This window comes from Hylobates moloch, unplaced genomic scaffold, assembly GCF_009828535.3.
Source record: "Hylobates moloch isolate HMO894 unplaced genomic scaffold, HMol_V3 SCAFFOLD_4, whole genome shotgun sequence".
Classification (NCBI taxonomy): domain Eukaryota; kingdom Metazoa; phylum Chordata; class Mammalia; order Primates; family Hylobatidae; genus Hylobates; species Hylobates moloch.
The window spans coordinates 138,897,714-138,919,005 of record NW_026652279.1 but is presented as its reverse complement, the minus strand read 5'-3'; the positions used below and the strand labels follow the sequence as shown (position 1 = coordinate 138,919,005).

The window sequence follows — 21,292 nt, the reverse complement described above, 5'->3', positions numbered from 1 at the left end:
CCTCTTTAAAATGGTGATAATAGTAGGTGAAAGTTAGTCCTAGACAAATGTATATAAAATATCTTGCACAGTTCTTTTGACTGAAGGGGTGCTTAATAAATGTTACTTCCCTTTTCAAATCTCACCTCCTCTAGCTCACATTCCACTTAAAGTGCAAGTTATTTAAACAAACATTCCTTTTAGTTCTAGACAGAATTACATACAAAGGTACACTTTAAAAAAACTAAAAACCTCTAATGACTACAGGTAGAACTCCATTTCAAAACCTAACATAAAAATCTTTGCCTAAACTTCCCACAGTACCTTCAACTAAAGTTTTCCAACATTTATCAAATATAATGTAGAATAAGGATACTACTTTGCTATTTTACTGATACTGAGAAAGTATTTCAAATTCAACTCCTATAAAATATTAAAATCCCCACTGACAATGTTCATCTGTAAATGTGTTTCTCAGCAACATGCTGCATGAGTTTTAGTGGCCTCTTTAAATGGACCTAAATCTCACTGTAAAACTACTTAACTAAAACTAATGTAAGAAAAATCACACATTTCTTATCAGGAATATTTGGGAAAGAAAAATAATGTTACGAATGTGAATATTCTAAGTCTACCTGCTTGAGATATAAATGCCCTGCACAAGAACAGAGTAACAATAACCATTTTCACAATTGTAGTGAAACACATGTGTAGTTATACTGTTTATGCTGCACATTCATGCATGACCTGATATTGCTGAAATAGAGTCTTTATTTCTGAACATTCCAAAACAGCAGTGTACACAGTAACAAATATTAAGTTATATGCCATAAGAAAGCATTCATTAGTGCAAATGGATTTTGTAAAAGGTCTATCAAAAAGATTTATTTGCTTTAAAATGCATTCATTTCCAGAAGCATTGTTAATAAAACATTACAGTTTCATCCTTTGTAATAAAGTATTGAAAATCAATTGTGGTACAGTAGCAAACATTGCAGGTATTAAGTGCAATGAGCTCATGATGCCATTATAAATATGAAACCCATGTATGACAACAAATTAAAAATGAAAAAGACAGGACCATTTAATTCTGCTGTCTGGCTATCTCCTTGCAATGCTTCAAATTATGTTGTGCTCATTCAACACAAAATTATGTCTCTCAAACTGCATGATGTGTTTTTGCTGATATATCCCTAGAGCTAAAAAAATAGTACCTTACCACAAAAATATTTTTATGGCACAAAATTTAAGTTGTTCCATAGTGGTTCACATAGGTGTAAAAAGAAATAGGCACAAAAAATAAAATTCCTGTAAACTATAAAAAAGTAAATTTCAAAGCATACGTTATAGAACCTAGTTGTCAATATGCAATGTATTAAAATACAGAACATGTAATGGAAAGATGTTTAGAACACGTAAGTAAATTGAACAAGTTACTTTAAAAAACTCATATGGCAAAGCATTATTGATACATCTTAATTCTCTCAAAAAGTATTCAGGTACAGAGCAGTTCTACAAAAACTTCCTAGATCTAAGTGTCACAATACTGCAACCATGGGTTTGAGAATGTTGCAGTATCTCAGGCAAATATTTAAGTGCAATAATTAGTCTCTAGTGACTGGTCCATTGAGAAACAATGCAGTAAATATATTAAAACACAAAAGGGAAAGAATATCCCAACATCCACTGCTACCCAGCCAGCTAGGTAACACAACCCTCATTTTTACTTCTTTCCCATTTTTCAAGGGTACATAAAACTGCATCAGTAGCAACCATCTCTCCAATTTCCATCCCTCAGAGTGCTGAGTGAAGACAGAGGCTTTGGAGGCTGAAGAAAACTAAAAAGAGACAAGAAAAACAGAGAGAGAGAGAGAAATTGTTAATAATCCTGTGAGTCACGTGACTTACTCTGACCTACTCTCCCATCTATGTTCCTCCACTGCAGTAATGAGAAGCCACTGGCACTATCTCAAGTGTACCTTGTGGTTCACACTTACGGGTCTTCACTGCATGCTTATCTCCCAGAGCCCTAGTTCATGGCAAAGTGTCATGCATGTTGTATTTGCACAAGTAAATTTGCAACATAAATAAAGGGGCCAATACCCTTAATGTATAAAACATATTTTAAAGTAAGAAAAATAAAGGCTCCTGGCTAGAAAAAATGACCTAAAAACATAAATGGTTACTCTGTTGAATATAAACAGCAAATGAATATGAAGACATTTTCAAAACCTTATTAGCAATTGAAGATTTGCCTATCATATTGGCAAAACATTTAAAAAGAATCTTTGGCTGAGTGCAGTGGCTCACATCTATAATCCCAACACTTTAGGAGGCCGAGGCAGGAGGAAAACTTGAGGCCAGGAATTCAAGACCAGCTTGGACAACATAGCAAGACCTTGTCTCTACAATTTTTTTTTTCAAATTATCTGGGAGTGGTGCTATGCACTGTAGTCCTAGCAAGGCAGGAGGATCACTTGAGCCCAGGAGTTTGAGGTTACAACAAGCTATGACCATACCACTGCACTCCAGCCTGGGCAAAAGAGCAAGACCCTGTCTCTAAAAACATAAATAAAATAAAAAATTTAAATTTAAAAGAGTTAAAAATAATAATACCTAGCATTTGCTTAAGTTTGGGGAAACAGACCATCTCATATTGTCTAGTAGTGACCTTTCCAAGAGTTTAGTTTGGAGACACATAGTCAAGGATAAATGTATGGTCTACAATAACCATATACATCAAATAATGTGATTCTAGTCAGCCATCAGCATGATGACACAGCTCTGCATTTACAAAGCAGAATAAGCCAAAACTTACTGCATAAATAAACATGTACCAAAATTATTTCTATCTGACAGTAGGATTATGGGTCAGTCTTTACTTTTCTTTTTTATTTTATTATTATTATACTTTAAGTTTTAGGGTACATGTGCACAATGTGCAGGTTTGTTACATATGTATACATGTGCCATGTTGGTGTACTGCACCCATTAACTCGTCATTTAGCATTAGGTATATCTCCTAATGCTATCCCTCCCCCCTTCCCCCACCCCACAATTCAAGATGGATTAAAGACTTACTTGTTAGACCTAAAACCATAAAACCCTAGAAGAAAACCTAGGCAATACCATTCAGGACACAGGCATGGGCAAGGACTTCATGTCTAAAACACCAAAAGCAATGGCAACAAAAGCCAAAATTGACAAATGGGATCTAATTAAACTAAAGAGCTTCTGCACAGCAAAAGAAACTACCAGCAGAGTGAACAGGCAACCTACAAAACAGGGGAAAATTTTTCGCAACCTACTCATCTGACAAAGGGCTAATATCCAGAATCTACAATGAACTCAAACAAATTTACAAGAAGAAAACAAACAACCACATCAAAAAGTGGGCAAAGGACATGAACAGACACTTCTCAAAAGAAGACATTTATGCAGCCAGAAAACACATGAAAAAATGCTCATCATCACTGGCCATCAGAGAAATGCAAATCAAAACCACAGTGAGATACCATCTCACACCAGTTAGAATGGCCATCATTAAAAAGTCAGGAAACAACAGGTGCTGGAGAGGATGTGGAGAAATAGGAACACTTTTACACTGTTGGTGGAATTGTAAACTAGTTCAACCATTGTGGAAGTCGATGTGGCGATTTCTCAGGGATCTAGAAATAGAAATACCATTTGACCCAGCCATCCCATTACTGGGTATATACCCAAAGGACTATAAATCATGCTGCTATAAAGACACATGCACACGTATATTTATCGCGGCACTATTCACAATAGCAAAGAGTTGGAACCAACCCAAATGTCCAACAACGATAGACTGGATTAAGAAAATGTGGCACATATACACCATGGAATACTATGCAGCCATAAAAAAATGATGAGTTCATGTCCTTTGTAGGTACATGGATGAAACTGGAAATCATCATTCTCAGCAAACTATCACAAGGACGAAAAACCAAACAATGCATGTTCTCACTCATAGGTGGGAATTGAACAACGAGAACAGTCTTTACTTTTCTATTTTTCAATAGTTTATGTTTTTCAAAATTTGTTGTTGATCTGAGCATCTATTACTTCTAAACGAAAAAAAACAAAACTATTTATATATCCATAAATGCATAAAAACAGAAAAAAATTGCTTGTTCCACCTCTTTCAAACTTTTTACTATGATTTCCTCCTTCTCCTCCTTCATATCCTAACTTCTTGAAAGAGCTTTCTTTATTTATTGTCTTTATTTCCTCATCTACCAATCTCTCCTCAAACCACTCTTATGGATTTTTAATATAAGATACTCCATGACATCCAGTTCAAGAAGGGAACATCATGACCAAGAGGTAGATTAAAATGTCCTTTGAAGTACTCTGAAACTTTGAAGGGAAAAAAAAATTTCTACCTGGACCATACTGAACTTACCAACATAAGCTGATAAAGCCCCAGGTGAATGTCATTAAGATGCTTTTCAAACCATAAATGTGTGGGAGGAGGGTGTGCACGTGCACATATGCCTGACACATTTTTCCATATTTTGATTAAAAATGGCTGATTCAACAAATATTTGAGACCCTACCTGTATTGGGCATAGTTCTTGGCATCGGGGATACACAGCAATGAACCAAAGAGTCAACGTCCCCCCGCCCTACAATTTTTGGATAGAGCTGCCAACTGAGCAAAGATCTGAAGGAGGCACGGAGCAAGCCATGCAAATAACTTGGGAGCAGAAAGCTACAAAAGCTCTGGAGACAGAGCTTATCTGGTAAAAGCAAAAGCAAAGGGTGTCTTAAGAGTGATAGTGATGAGGGAGTAAGGGAAGAAAATGACATCAGAGAGAAGGGGACCTGACCCACACAGGGATATCCATCACTTTTCAAAGTGGGGAGAGCACAAGTCAGGCCATAAAGGGTAGTGTCTTACTAAGGTTAAAGTGAGCCAAAGGAAAAGTCAGCATGTGTCTGGAGCAGTTTCTAGTTCCAAACTGCAAATGAAGTTATGCAAATAAAGATTCTTACCTTCTAACAGGTTGTGCAATTTTGCTTCGAGGCAGGTTACTCCCATTTATTGCCAATGAAGGTCTTGGGAGTGCACTGCGACCCATTATCCCAGAAGCTGCGGCTTTGTTCGGTGTGGGGATTCCTGTGTTGGAATACAGCTGTAAGCCGTTCGATAAAGGCATGTTACTGCTGCCTTGAACGGTTGGACTCACATAGGCTGTGGCTTTAAGAGGTTGTCGGATAGACACTGGGAAATGCCCCACACTGTGGACTCTGTGTTGAAGCTGTCCCGGTGATGGAACTAGAAGAGAAAATGATATTCACATAAGCAAGCTTCTACCACTATCCAACTTAGGAAATGTGTGTTATTTTCAGCAGAGCCCATTATGCCTGGGAGTACAATATACACAGGAGGAGACAAATGGAATATAGGTTCCAGACAACACTGAGTCATGGAAAATTCTAGTCCTTGACAAAGATCTCCTGGTCTGTCCATCAGCCACATTTTGGAGTGCCTGGCTATATGCAGAAGCCAATTCTAAGCACAGCCTTCTTTCCTTTACAAACGTGATGATCTCTGAGTTGTTTTTTTTTTTTTGAGACAGAGTCTCGCTCTGTCACCCAGGCTGGAGTGCAGTGGTGCAATCTCGGCTCACTGCAAGCTCCGCCTCCCGGGTTCACGCCATTCTCCTGCCTCAGCCTCTCCGAGTAGCTGGGACTACAGGCGCCCGCCACCACGCCCGGCTAATTTTTTTGTATTTTTTTTAGTAGAGACGGGGTTTCACTGTGGTCTCGATCTGTCGACCTCGTGATCCGCCTGCCTCGGCCTCCCAAAGTGCTGGGATTACAAGCGTGAGCCACCGCGCCCGGCCGATCTCTGAGTTCTTACAAGATAAAGTCTTCCCGCTTGCTTGCTAGACATTAGGATTTCTTGATGCTTGCTTTGGTGGTGGTTCCATGAAAATAATGAGGAGATACTTTAATAGTTGTAATTATAGAAAAGAAGACAGAGGGCCGGGCGCAGTGGCTCACGCCTGTAATCCCCAGCACTTTGGGAGGCCCAGGCGGGTGGATCACGAGGTCAGGAGATCAAGACCATCCTGGCTAACATGGTGAAACCCCGTCTCTACTAAAACTACAAAAAAAATTAGCTGGGCGCAGTGGCAGGCGCCTGTAGTCCCAGCTACTCGGGAGGCTGAGGCAGGAGAATGGCGTGAACCCAGGAGGCGGAGCTTGCAGTGAGCCGAGATCGCGCCACTGCACTCTGGCCTGGGAGAAACAGCAAGACTCCGTCTCAAAAAAAAAAAAAAAAAAGAAGACAGAGGTGATATCTGTAGGTACAAACAGTTTATTACAGATATATTCCTTAAATAATATTCACTATGTCATTTATCTCTTTGAGTTGCTGGACATTATTACATTTATAATAGTAGCAAAACCTATAAAATGAAGGGAACTGGGAACTCTCTGGGTAAGAACCCTTAAAAATTTCATCAGTATACGGACCCAACTTTGTGTATCATTTCACATTAAAAGGTAACAAACTGGTAGGCAAAAGTTTTTAAATTTTTTAATCCCTTTCTCCAAGGAAAACAATCAAATTTAATAGAAACTTATGCACAGAATTCTGCTTACATACTAACTACCCAAGCCTTTGCTGCCTAGTACTTGTAACATGGTTAAACATGGACATACCCTGTTTTCTAAAACAGTTGAATTTACCTAATCATGGAATATATAAATACTTTTTTGAAATAAAGATAAGGGGGAAAAAGACTCAAAAAAAGTCTCTATGGTTTTATTTATCATCTCTTGAAAATATTTCCTTAAAAATAGTTTTTCCTTAAATTTTTTTTCCTTAAAAAATTTTTTCCTTAAAAAAATTTGCTCAAGTATACAAGGCAAAATCTATACACAGAAATACTGATACATGTGTTATCAAAAAGATAACACATCATGATCAAGCAGGTTTCATCCCAGGGATATAGAAATGGTTTAACATACATACATACTGTTTAACATACATACAAATGGTTTAACATACATCACATAAACAGAATTAAAAACTAAAACTATATGATCATCTCAATAGATACAAAAAAGCATTTGATAAAATCCAGCATCCCTTTATGATAAAACCCCTCAATAAAATAGGCATAGAAGGGACGTACTTCAAAGTAATAAAAGCGATATATGACAAACCCATAGTCAACATCATATTGAATGGGGAAAAGTTGAAAGCATGCCCCCTGAGAACTGGAACAAAACATCCTTCATAAGAATGTCCACTTTCACTATTTCTACATAACACATAACATTTCTACATAACATAACACAGGAAGTCCTAGCCAGAGTACTTACAGAAGAGAAAGAAATAAAGGGCATCCAAATTGGAAAAGAGGATGTCAAACTGTCACTGTTTGCCAATAATATGATTGTATACCTAGAAAACCCTGAAGACTCATCCAAAAAGCTCCTAGATCTGATAAATGGATTCAGTAAAGTCTCGGGATACAAAATCAATGTACACTGCTGTATACCAACAACAATCAAGTTGAAAATTAAATCAGGAACTCAACCGCTTTTACAACATCTGTACAAAATAAAATAAAATACTTAGAAATATACTTAACAAAGGAGGTGAAAAATCTCTACAAGGAAAACTACAAAACACTGTTGAAAGAAATCACAAATGACACAACAAAACACATCCCATGCTCATGAATTGGAAGAATCAATATTGTAAAAATGACCAAACTGCCAAAAGCAATCTACAGATTCAATGCAATTCTATCAAAATACCATCATCATTCTTCACAGAACTAGAAAAAACAATCCTAAAATTTATATGGAACCAAAAAACAGCCCACATAGCCAAAGCAAGACTAAGCAAAAAGAACAAGTCTAGAAGCACCACATTAACTGACTTCAAATTATACTACAAGGCTATAGTTACCAAAACAGCATGGTACTGCTATAAAAATAGGCATAGCGACCAATTGAACAGAATAGAGAACCCAGAAATAAACCCTAATACTTACAGCCAACTGATCTTCAACAAAGCATACAAAAACATAAACTGGGGAAAGGACACCCTATTCAGTAAATAGTGCTGGGAAAACTGGCAAGCCACATGTAGAAGAATGAAACTGAATCTCCACCTCTCACCTTATACAAAAATCAACTCAAAATGGATCAAAGACTTAAATATAGGACCTGAAACCATAAAAATTCTAGAAGATAATATTGGAAAAATTCTTCTGGACATTGGCTTAGACAAAGAAATCATGACTAAAATCCCAAAAGCAAAGGCAACTCAAACAAAAATAAATAAATGGGACCTAATTAAACTAAAAACCTTCTGCACACCAAAATAAATAATCAGTGAGTAAACAGACAACTCACAGAGTAGAAAAATATATCTGCAAACTATGCATCTGACAAAGGACCAATAGCCAGAATCTACAAGGAACTCAAATAAATCAGCAAGAAAAAAAAAAAAAAAACAAGTAATCCCATCAAACAGTGGGCAAAAACCATGAACTGACATTTCTCAAAAAAAGATACACAGCCAACAGACAAATGAAAAAATGCTCAACATCACTAATCATTAGGGAAATGCAAATTAAAACCACAATGAGATACCACCTTACCCTGCAAGAATGGCCATAATTAAAAAGTCAAAAACAATAGATGTTGATGTGGATGTGGCAAAAAGGGAACACTTTTACACTGCTGGTGGGAGTGTAAATTAGTAGACCCACTATGGAAAACAGTATGAAGAAAATTCCTTAAAGAACTAAAAGTAGAATTACCACTTGATCCAGCAATCCCACTACTGGGTATCTACCTAAAGGAAAAGATGTCATTATTTGAAAAAAAGACACATTCATAAGCATGTTTATAGCAGCAGCATTTACAGCGGCTTAGATATAGAACCAACCTAAGTGCCCATCAACCAACAGGTGGATAAAGAAAATGTGGTATATATACACCAAGGAATACTACTCACCCATAAAAAGAAACAAATTAATATTTTGCAGCAACTTTGATGGAGCTAGAGGCCATTATTCTAAGTGAAATAACTCAGGAGTGGAAAAGTAAATATCGTATGTTCTCTCGTGTAAGTGGGAGCTTAGCTATGGGGATGCAAAGGCATAAGAATAAGATAATGGACTCTGGGGACTTGTGGGGAAGTCTGGGAGGGTGGTGAGGGATAAAAACTACATACTGAGTACAGTGTACACTGCTTCGGTAACAGGTGCACCAAAATCTCAGAAATCTCCACTAAACAACTCATCCATGTAACCAAAAACCAGCTATTCCCCAAAAACTATTGAAATAAGAAAAAAAAAAAGAAATGCTGATACATGTGTATAGTAGTCAAAAAACTTTATAAAAATAAAGTCTATATAAGATCCTCCCTTAGGTGTGTTCCCAGAAATGAGAGCATAATCTTAAGATTTGAAACAAAAGTTATGAGAGTCCTCCTTCTCCCACACATTAATATTCTTCTTGAGGGCTTTCTCTCAGTATTATGCTTGACTTAGAAATGATGATTTTTATATTTTCCTCATTTCTTTTATATGCATGAATTGGAATCTGCTACAAAGAAGATGTTCCCCTCTATTTATCCAATTAAGTATGAACCCATGCATATTTATTTTATTCCATCAGTTATAATCCATTACTATAATTATTTACTCTGTGGCTCAAACTGCCCCAAATTTGGCCATTAGGAGGTTCCTTCAACTTGGTTCCTGTATCCTTTTGACATTTTCCCGTCACTGTGGGGGCACTTCAATCAAAGCTGAACATTCTTTGCAGTGTACACTCTTTTGGGTTACATACATTTTTCTGGCACTCAAATCTGCTACCAATACACACTGAGTTGGAGTCAACAAAAATTCCTAATTGTTACCATATTTGCTATTCTCTAAACTGTATTTCTCCCATCCTACACTTAAACACTATTGATTTTTTTTTCTTTTTTCAAGACAGGGTCTCATTCTATCTATTGCCCAGGCTAGAGTGCAGTGGTGCAATCTTGGCTCACTGCAGACTCAACCTCCCGGGCTCAAGTGATCCTCCTATCTTGGCCTTCCAAGTAGCTAGGACTACTGACATGTGCCACCATGCCTGGCTAATTTTTGTATTTTTTGTAGAGACGGGGTTTCGTCATATTGTCTATGCTGGTACGCTACTGATTTTTGTAGTTCAGATATAGAATTGTATATTTCTATCAGCTAAATTTCCTCGTGACACATTTGGCCCATTCTCCTAACTTTCTGACATAAAATGAGCTGTTAGTCCTCTCGGTTTCTACCATTGGCAAATTTCATAGGTTGTTTATGTGTTCTTATACAAGCCATTCATTTCAAATATTTAACAGATCAAGCTTTAACATAGAATCCTGTGGCATTCATTCAAGCATTCACTGAGAGTTCCTTATGTTCTGGCAACACGTCAGGCACTGGGAACAGAAAATCAAATAAATGATGGCCCAAGCCCAGAGGGAGCTTACAATCTAGTAAGGAAGACAAACATATTAATGGTAAAACATGGTACATTGAATAACAGAGGTAAGCACCAAAAATCTAATCCACTCTAGAATTTTTTGGGGGGTATTTGAGAAAGTGTGTTAGGGTGATCAAGTAAGCAATGAAGACTTCCAAGGGCATGGTATTTGGACTGTATTATAAAAGTAAGTAGGAGTAAACCGAACGAAGAAAGAAAAGGAAGAATGCTAGGCAGAGAAGAACAGCACGAGGAGCTAGAATATGATAGCAGTAAAAAGCTCTGGGAATAACCAGACCTAGGTCTGCCTCTCTGCTCTTCCACCTGCATGGCCTTGGACAAACTGTTCCTTAATCTATCAGAACTGTTTCCTCTTCCACAAAGTAAGAATGGCAGTAGAAACTAATTCATAGAGTTGTTGGTGGAACTAATGAATATAAACTAGTTAGCACAGTTCCTTGTACAGAGTAAATGATGTCACTTGGTTGTTAGGAACTAAAACATAAAGAAATGAAAGATCACTGCATGTTAGGAAGATACAACTTGACTCCCAAAACTAAGTTTGAGGGAGAAGAGCTACAAACCATTTTGGATGCAGACTTAAGACATCCGGTTGATGACTCTTGGCCAGTACACTCAGAACATGCTCAGCCACCCAAGTTTGGGCATTTTTATGAATACTGATAATATGTCCTTGTGCCTTCCTCCTAGAGGTCAACGTAAGACTTAACTGCAGCAACCCATATAGACAGCATGAGTAGGAATGGGGGGATGCCGATGCAACACATCCCCACATAAAGTGAAGATATACAGCACTAGGCCTAATGCTCACTCTGTCGCTCACTGCTGGGTAAAACATAGAAAGTAAGTAACAGAACGTGGGGTAAGCTAAAATAGAGTGGATAAAAACTACTTTAGACACACTAAAATATAACTTCATTTAGGGGGAAAAAGACAAAAGTATGCACAGGTGAAAAACAAGACAAAAGGAACGGCTAATCAGAATGAAGTGTGCTTATTGAGGCAGACAGCTAGAAAGAGGAGGATCTGCAAGGAAAAAAATGTTTGTATGATGAGTGGATGAATCAATCACCATGTAGTACTTCTACTATCCTAGGATATAAAGGACTACAAATAATTTACTATTATTATACAAATAACAATTTACTATTATTAATTGATACCACAGGCGCTGGTGAAAATACTATTCAACTCTAATGGTGAAATAAAAAAAATAAGTTACAGGGGAAGGAGAAAAGTTTAGTGTTCTTGCAAGTAAATATAAAGAAATGAAACATTAAGATATTTTCCTTACAATTAAAAATTATAAAAAATAATTATACAATTATACAATATATAACTATATCAAATAATTATACTCACTACAAGACTGTATTCTTGAAATTCCATTTCCAGCTCCATGCAAGCTTGAGTCAAAACTCTGACTATTTCGCACGGTGACTGGAGAACTAACGTTGCTACTAATGGCAGTTGTACTTGGCATCCGGGCTAGGTTAGGCATACTTCTTCGGAGCTTATCTGGAAAAAAATTTTACTAAGTGAAAAATGACAGATGTTATGCAACCAAAATACTAGCTTTCAAAAGCAAATAACAAAAGTCATATTGTGCTCAATAATAAATAAAAATTATTACCTGCTGATGATCAAGCTTTCTAACCTATTGTACAGGAAAACACAAGCCCCAACCAGAAGGGTTCCACCAAATAAACATGTGTGATGCTTAATATTGAGTGCCAACTTGATTGGATTGAAGGATGTAAAGCATTGCTCCTGGGTGTGTCTGTGAATGTGTTTCCAAAGGAGATTAACATTTGAGTCAGTGGACTGGGAGGGGTAGACCCACCCTCCATCTGGATAGGCACCATCTAATCAGCTGCCAGCATGGCTAGGATAAAAGCTCAGAAGAACGTGGAAGGAGCAGACTTCACCTTTCTCCTGTGCTGGATGCTTCCTACCCTCGAGCATCAGACTCCAAGTTCTTCAGCTTGTGGACTCTCGGACTTACATCAGTGGTTTGCCAGGAGCTCTCAGGCCTTTGGCCACAGACTGAAGGCTGCACTGGCAGCTTCCCTACTTTTTGAGGATTTGGGACTCCGACTGTCTTCCTTGCTCCTCAGCTTGCAGACAGCCTATCATGGGACCTCACCTTGTGATTGTGTGAGTCAATACTCCTTAATAAACACCTCTTCATATATACATTTATCCTATTAGTTCTGTCCCTCTAGAGAACCCTGACTAATACAATGTGTTAAAGGAGAACAAGACTTCTATAAAAAGACATAGGGACTAGCTAAGCAGTTAGCTATCTGTTCCTATTCAATAAGTGGCTAAAACTATATTTAAAAAGTTAGAAAATAATCTTATAGCCATTAAATTTATCAAAACAATCCTAGAAATTAAGTTACATGCTTCTTAAAAAAAAAACCTAGAAAAATCAAAACCAACACTTACTGAATCTTTTGCTACCATATCAAAATGGAACAAATTAATAAAATTCAAACTTCAGATGTCTTGAAATATCCACTCATCACATTAACATGACCACATTAATCTCTGGAAAGTTTTAACTTTCATGAGTACGCCACCAAATGTTTGCAGATGAAAAAGACCAAGAGAATGCTTCAATTTTTTTGCCTTGCTAAGTTCATCTTCTGCCACCAAGAGGCAGCAGAGAGTCACATACAGATCTCAATGTTGAGATGCGTGGAATAACACATGTGAAATAAGCCAGCCACAAGACCACAACTCTATGAGACACTTTTTCCTTGATCGATACACATCCCCCCAAAACTAAAGTACCTATGTCTGGTCATTTAAACTGAAAAAAAAAAGCATATATACGAGTACTAAGCCATAACTAATTCAAGGACAAAACTAATTCAAGTACTGAATTCATTTCTTTCTCCCCTTCACACACTACTCCTTCTGCATTATTTAGATCCATAAATTGTAGCCCTGTCCAGCACATCACCTAATCCAAAAGTCTGGGAGTCTCCCCTTCTCTTTGCACCATACTTTCCAAGTCCTGTTAATTCTGCCTCATAAATATGTAGTGAATCTTCCACTACCTAGTTCTTACCTCATTATTGATCACCTACATTTTCACAAAATTCTCTTAATTGGTCTCCATGTACCCTTGTGTCTTGTTTCTCCCATCCATCTCCCACACAGCCAATTCCACTCTTCCTAGAGCACAGCACACATCTAGTCACCCACTTGCTGAAATCCCTCCAACTCCTCAATTGCTCCCCTGCTCCTTCTTCTGAAAGGCCAAGCTCCTGAGCACAGCCTAGATGAGGCCTTCAAGGCCCAGGCTCTTTATACTTCTTCAGCCTGGCCTCTCAGCCTGCTCCCCGACCACAGGGGAGAACTCTCTCATACCTGTGAGCAGGCTGGTCCCTCCATGTGGACACCCATCCTCACTTTGGAGAAGGAACAAATGAACAAGGGAACATTACTGTGTTTACACTAAATACCAGGCACTCTGTGAGCTGTTGGGGATACCACAGTGTATTAGGCAGATACAGTCGCGAGTCTCATTGAATTTATAGTCAAGATTTATGGTCTAGGTTTACAGTCTAGACCAGTGCTTCTCAATCCTTCCCCACCCATTGTTGATCCTAAAGAGAAAATCTGAAATAAATTTAATTAAATTTAAAATTAAATTTTCTCCCAAATAAAATAAATATTAAAGATTAACATTTTGATGGGGTAAACCATGGAAGATCATAAATCATTATAATATCTAAAATTTTTTTCACCCCTCCAACTTACAAGATATTTTTATCTTTATTGATATATACCCCAAAACACTAAAGTGCACATATCAGAGCATTCAATCTTGTGGTCATTTTCTTTCAAGCAAAACCAGAAAATAATGATATACTTGAATACTAATCCAAAAAGCATGCAAGGCAAAATCAAACTCAGCTCTTCTTATTCCCCTTTCATACACTACTCCTTTGACATTAGTAATACCTATTAAATTGCCATGTCCAGCAATTTTTGCTCCCTTGGGATGGAAAAGACAGAAGATTAAACAAGCACAATAAGTATACTTAGGTAATATGTATAATAAGAAAGCATAAGAAATTATAGAGTGCTATGGTAGAAAGCACAAAAGAATATTTTACTCATGTGGCTCTTACTAATACTTTAAGAATTGGCACAATTATCCCCACCATAGGGAAGCTTTTCTATGGACTTCCCGGCTGGAAGTATCTACCTCTCACACATTTCTTTACTTTCTGTGTGTAGTTCTAGAGTAAGGATGCTCAAATATTGCCATTGACTGTTAGATTCCTTGGCAATTTTCCTCATTATCGTCTTGATGCCTATTTTTAACAATCATATGTCTCATATTCCCAAATTCCTATTAAAGTTCCCAGCCTCACAGAGCAGGTACTTCATATATCAGCAAATATTATGTGTATGATTTGGCAGACAGTGTGTAGTAAGAAGGGAGGAATTAGAAGGACTCTTTTCTACATAATCTTAGTGGCTATATCTAGATCTTTTGACTATCACAAAAACTGGTGTAAAAAAGTCAGCCTCTATCAGTACTAGACTATTTTCACTATATATATTTCCAATATATATATTTTTAAGCAGCAGGGAGGCACAGGAACATAATTTCTCAATAATGCTATTGAGAAAATTAATTGAGCTTCTATATTTCTTTTTAAAATCTCTCTCCAACTATTTACTATAATAGTTTTCATACATATAGAAATGTTAAAAAATAGTATCATAAACACCTATTTTTCCACCTGGCTATACTGGTTGTTTCCATTTTGCCATATTTAATTCATCTCCACATATACATTTGTTTGCTTTGCTAAACAAGATAAAACTTCAGACATCTTGACGCTTTAAATGCATACTGATCTCCTGAGAAAATTCTATAGAATCACAATATTGTAATCACATGTAAACAAATTAACAATATCATATGATAATCTGCACACAAAACTTTTCAGACATCCCAAGAATATCTTTCATAAGCTTTTTCCTCTAAACCACGATCCAATCAAGGTCCATACCTTACATTTGGCTATGTCTCTAATCTGTGTTAGTCTTTAAAACCAATCTTTACGCATATTTAAGCAACAAGTCTGTTTCACAAAGCTTTAATCTTGAAATATGCTCTTAAAAATAAGGTCTTCCAAGTGTAAATATTTAGGACACTATTCCCCTTGGAACAAAGCTGTGATCTCCAACTTGTGTCAGACCATCTGGAAATGAGGTACATTTCCTGTCAAACAATGTGGAACGTTTTAATAACCACATATTATTTAAAGTTCAGGGAACCAAAAGTAATGTTCTATTTCTATCTTCACAAGAAATCAGCAGTTTAATCTTCAAGGGCTGAGATGCAGCAGGAAACTGGAAAAATAGACCAAGTAAAGAATTCAAATGAGTTTGCTCACATTAAAGAGGCAGCAAGACTCACCACTCTATGAACAAAGACTCAGGAATCTTTAGGACTAAAGGAGACACTCATTATCCACAAAACAGCTAGATCTAGGCATCGAGGCAACACAGGCTCCAGGGGAGGTCCTCATGATAATAAGGACTACATCATGCCACCAGTAACCCCTGCCATACTGTGGAATTATAAAAAAGTTGGTAAAGATTCTACAAGTTCAGTCATTTTGATATTTAGCAAGTTATTCCAGTTACGCTTCTTTTAATTCTATGAATCCCAGAAATATCCCAGAAAGTTTTATGACCCGTCTCTTTAAATCTAGGCAGTGTAGGAACTACAAAAGCAGTAAATATTAATATACGTTTCTAGTTTATTCTCAATTATTTTAAAATGAATCAACAGTTTAACAATTATTTTCTCCTATCTATATTATTTTGATAATTTAGAAAAATATTTAATAGATTAGTTTCAAAGTTACCATTCTTATTTCACAGTTTTATGCTCAATATTCTAAAATGCAGGCTAGGACATCTGAATCATATGTTAATAAAAGTTTAAAAACAAAAGGGGAGAAGACAACCTTTATTCAGCACATCCACTCCCAGCTACAGGCAATGTAATATTCATTTATTTCATTTACTCCTTATAATATATTTAGGTGGAGAAAATGTGTACCAGATGGTTTGGTGTGAAATTATACCTAAGTTTCCTAAGAGATAGATATTATCTTGTCCACATTTTAGTTAGGGAAACCAAACCTTAGAGAGTTGAGAAACACAGGATCTACTGGACTTCAGAGCCTCTGCTCTCAACCATTAAGCTAATTAGTCAGAAGTCATATCCAGAAAATTGCCTTTGTATTCCATTTTTCTTGTATTGTGAAAACTAGACATTTTAGGCAAAATAAAACTACCATAAAGGGACCTAAACTGTGGTATGTCTCCACTTTCCTGTGAAGAATATCCCAGCATGGGATTCACAGAAACCTAATCCTTTTCAAACGGTGTTTGATGGAAGTGAATACCACTTTTCTGAGGTGCAACAAACAGCTAAGTGGAGAAAAATGATCCTATTGACAATATCAATCAAGATGCAGAGCTAGCATCTGCTTAGCAACTTGACTACGATGTTCTAAAACACTTAAGTAAAAAAGAAAAAAAGCTTTAGAGAAACGATTCTAGGTGGCCTCTCAATTTTAATAAGATGTTATGACTTCCACTAAGCACATGGAGTACATTGTCTTTCTGATGCTATGAGCTTTAATATGTTAGTCATGATGACATTTTTTAGCCACCACTCCTTTAAACTTGAAATCTCAAGGTAGTAAGAGAAATTACAAATATAAAATTTTAAATATTTCCAAATGATCTCTTAATTAGCATCAGCATGAATGATACAAGTACAAAGGAAGAAAGGGTAAAAACTAAATACAGGGTTATGGCTGATCACTAATACAAAATTTATATTTGGCCTATAAATATTTTTAAAGACCATTTGATCACTTCTGGACCCAGCTTTGAGAAACAGTGCTATATAATAATTAAGAACTGTAATTGTATAATTATAAATTATTTTTGATTGGTTTGTTTCTCCATAATATATAGAATTTGTGTGTGAGGGTTCAAGTGATCATTAGTATAAAAACACAACATGCTTAGAATATTACATGATTGCTTCTCCCATAGTTCTTAGAAGTCAGAGTCCAACTCCTGCAAGTGTGGAAGAAAGATAAATGATGAGGAGATAGAAAAAGTATGAAAGAATGACACAGACAGCAACCCACCATGTTGACAAGACAGATCAATTTCTCATTACCCTGCCAGATGCTAACGGAAAGCAGCCTCCATGTTCCTGCTGCTACACAGATCTTAATTCTAGATGTCAGGAGATCAGAGGGAAAGACACATCTCAAACTTGCCTAGATCTGGCTGTGTAAGAGCAGCATCCTCTGCAAGCATCATCATTCATGCTTACAACCTCACTCTGTGCTAGGAACAGACAGTAAGAGACTGAAGGTTGTGGACAAGGTAAGGAATGACAACTCACAGCCTTTGCCTCCATGGGCTTGACCACAAACTTCTCAGCTTGTACAACCCTGCCTGTGCCACAGGCACAGCAACAATGCAGAGATGCCGCACATTTATAACTCATTCCGAGCCAGCTATGTCATGGAGGTTTTCTTGAAGCTGTGAGTTTATAAATCTGGGACACGTAATCAGAAGCCAGTCAATTAGAGATGCAAATTTAGACCAAACTGAGAAGGTCTGGAGGATGATTTTTAATCTGAGAAACATTGACCAATTATCTATTTTTCTCTTAAAACCATTTCTTGGCCAGGTATGGTGGCTGTCATCCCAGCACTTTGGGAGGCCAAGGCAGGCAGATTATCTGAGGTTGGTGGTTCAAGACCAGCCTGGTCAACATGGTGAAACCCCATCTCTACTAAAAATAAAAAATAAAAAATAAATTAGCCAGGCATAATGACACATGCCTGTACCCCGGCTACTTGGAAGGCTGAGGCAGGAGAATCGTTTGAACCTGGGAGGTGGAGGTTGCAGTGAGACGAGATCGTGCCATTGCACTCCAGCCTAGGGGACAGAGACAGACTCTGTCTCAAAAACAAAAACAAAAACACAAAAACCATTTCTTGACCACATACAAAAAAATCAAAGCATATCAAATACCAAAAAAGCATACAACCTACCTCCATTGGTCCTATTTGGTTGCTGATCTGGAGTTTGGGCTTGAGGTGAATAATACTGTTGCTGCTGGTAATTATTTGAAGGAAAATACTGGGAACTGGGACTCCTCCTACACTCCCTAATGCTGGAGAAAGTCTGTGAATGGGGAATTCCTCTTTGGAAAGGGGAACATCTTGGAAGACGAGGCTGAGGTGGTGGCAAATGATCAAATTCCTCTTCATCCTCCAGACTGTATCGGTCATATTCTTGATCACTACATGTCCCTTTTTTTCCTGAACTCAATGACACACTGGAACTATGTCTTGATACAGATGCTGAAGTAGAAGCATAATCTTGCCTGAGACCTACAAAATAACAAATAGTACTCTAATGTATTTTGATCTAGCTAACATTTAGTTATAATTAACCAAGTATTAGATGAAAAATTGTGCCAAACAAATTACTCACAGAGACTTATTATCTTGTTCTCAAGTTTACTAAATTGACAAGTTTACCAAGACAATAATCACATTTACCTATGATACAGATATCTAATATTGGACAATTCTGTTTTGCAAAAAGATTGCCCCAATTCCAGTGAAGATTATATATACCTGCCACAGCTCATTCATTAATATCTATCAATTTCCCCTTTTCAAATCAAGAGATATTTTAGAAGGGCAACTTAGGAAGAAATATTCATCTCATTATGAATAGTTTGCTATGACTTAAACCAACTAAAATCTTCAAATCTCTGCCCAAGTAGGAAGTCATTCTGCTCCCCACCCCCAACTTTTAAAGTCAAAGGGAAAGTTTAAAAGCCGAGGTACAAATATTTTCCCACAAGGTCATCTCTCTATTATTCTTTTATGTTACTAATATTATCTCTTTCAAAGCACAGACACCTCAATACTTCTAATAGTTTTAGGTCATCCTATAAGGTAATCATCTAAAAATAGTCAAACTACAAAGTTCTCATTATTTAACCCATTGCCAGTACTACAGTTTTTTTAAAAAGTGGTCTATCCCTGACTACTTAACTTCTGAAACTGACATACAATCATTTAGCCATATATATTTTTAGAAAGAGTATTTAAATTTGCTTTTACTAAATAATGATATAAAATAACCACTTTTCCCCTTAAAAACGTATCTTACTAAATCCTGCATAAGCATTACCATGTTTCTCATAGAAGCCTTGACTAATTCTGAAAGCAGGAAATTATTATGCTTAAATGATACTTGATTATTTCTACTTATGTTGGCGGAAAAGATAAATCCAAAACAAACACTCCAGTTCTGTGCCTTTTGATACCATTAATGCCCTTCAACTAGTTCACTCCCAGATAATTTTTTGTAACTTTATCACAGAACCAGTGAAAAACTATCCTATTTCTACTTATCTACTCTTTCACAATTATTTACCTGGAGAAGTATGTCAATGCATTTTAACTGAAATTTTAAGATAACTGTAGACTCACATGCAGTGCTTAAAAAACAACAAAACTGCACACTTTGCCCAGTTTCCCCCAGTGGTAACACTGTGCAAAATTATAGAATAATATGACAGCCAGGGTATTGGCAGTGATATAATCCACTCATTTTATTCAGATTTTCACAGGTGTGTGTGTGTGTGTGTGTGTGTGTGTGTGTCAGAGAGATAGAGAGAGTATTAAGCTGTATGCAATTTTATTACCTACAGGTTCAAAGATCCACCAATGAATAGTACCAACACTGCAAAACTCCCGTGTTACCCGTTTATAACTACATCCAGCTTCGAGACCCTCTTGAGACCCTAAGCCCTATCCCTAACTCCACCAACCACTAGTCTGTCCTCCGTTCCTAACATTTGGTCATCTCAAAATGTTATATGTGTGGAATTATACAGTATGCACTCTCTTATGATCAATTTTTTTATTCACCATGATTCCCTGGAGCTTCAAGCAAGATGTTGTGTATATCAGTAGTTTGTTCCTCTTTATTGCTGAGTTGTACTCCATGGTACAGATGTAGCATGATTGGTTTAATCATTTACCTACCGAAGGCCATCTAAGCTAATTCCAGTTTTGGGCTCTAAAGGTGCTCAGAACATTCACGTACAAGTTTTTGTGTGAACACAAATTTCCACTATTCTGGGATAAATATCCAAGAGTGCAGTTTGCTGGGCCACATGGAAGTTGCACCTCTAGTTTTTTAGGAAACTGTCCATCTGTTTCCACAGTGGCAATACCAGCAATGTCCATGTATCAATGTGTTTTCATCAGACTAAGTCCTACCACCTCGTGATAGTGTGAGAAGCATATAACTGGCTCCACCTAAAAAGTAGGACAGTACGAGAGAAAGAATCTAATTATTTGCCCATTACCTGGAGAGAAATGCCTGAACCTCCCCCTCTGCCTGTATATTCCAAGTGGAAGCCTCATTTTGCTAGTTTAGAAAGAACACATACTTTCTTCTTGCAGACGAGCCATGATCTGAACATCAGTGAGGTCCTGTAATTTATATCCCATGGAGATAGAATCATCCTCCAATTCTGAAGTACTCAGCTCACTGTCGATAGATGACTGGGGACTGAGAGGGGAGCCCCTGGAAGTGTAACCTGAAACACAAAGGAAATGTGTGTTCGTTCATCTGCAGGACTGATAGCTATACATGCTTTACA

General features: G+C 37.1%; 1 protein-coding gene across 7 annotated transcripts in view; it reads right to left on the bottom strand.

Annotated features, from left to right (window-relative positions):
- Positions 1 to 21,292, bottom strand: part of SLAIN1 (SLAIN motif family member 1) — a 114,655-nt gene that overhangs the window by 46,000 nt on the left and 47,363 nt on the right. For 2 of the 7 annotated variants that reach the window (XM_032151059.2, XM_032151060.2), the window contains 5 exons: positions 21,080 to 21,229; positions 18,654 to 18,995; positions 11,884 to 12,039; positions 5,002 to 5,284; positions 614 to 1,817 (listed from right to left, as the gene is read on the bottom strand). In XM_032151059.2, the coding sequence (XP_032006950.1) occupies positions 1,742 to 1,817; positions 5,002 to 5,284; positions 11,884 to 12,039; positions 18,654 to 18,995; positions 21,080 to 21,229 (1,007 nt within the window). In that variant the 3' untranslated portion in view covers positions 614 to 1,741. Of the gene's footprint in view, positions 1 to 607; positions 1,818 to 5,001; positions 5,285 to 11,883; positions 12,040 to 18,653; positions 18,996 to 21,079; positions 21,230 to 21,292 lie in introns of those variants that run through there. The other 5 variants (XM_058438001.1, XM_058438003.1, XM_032151061.2 and 2 more) reach the window with 4 other exon arrangements.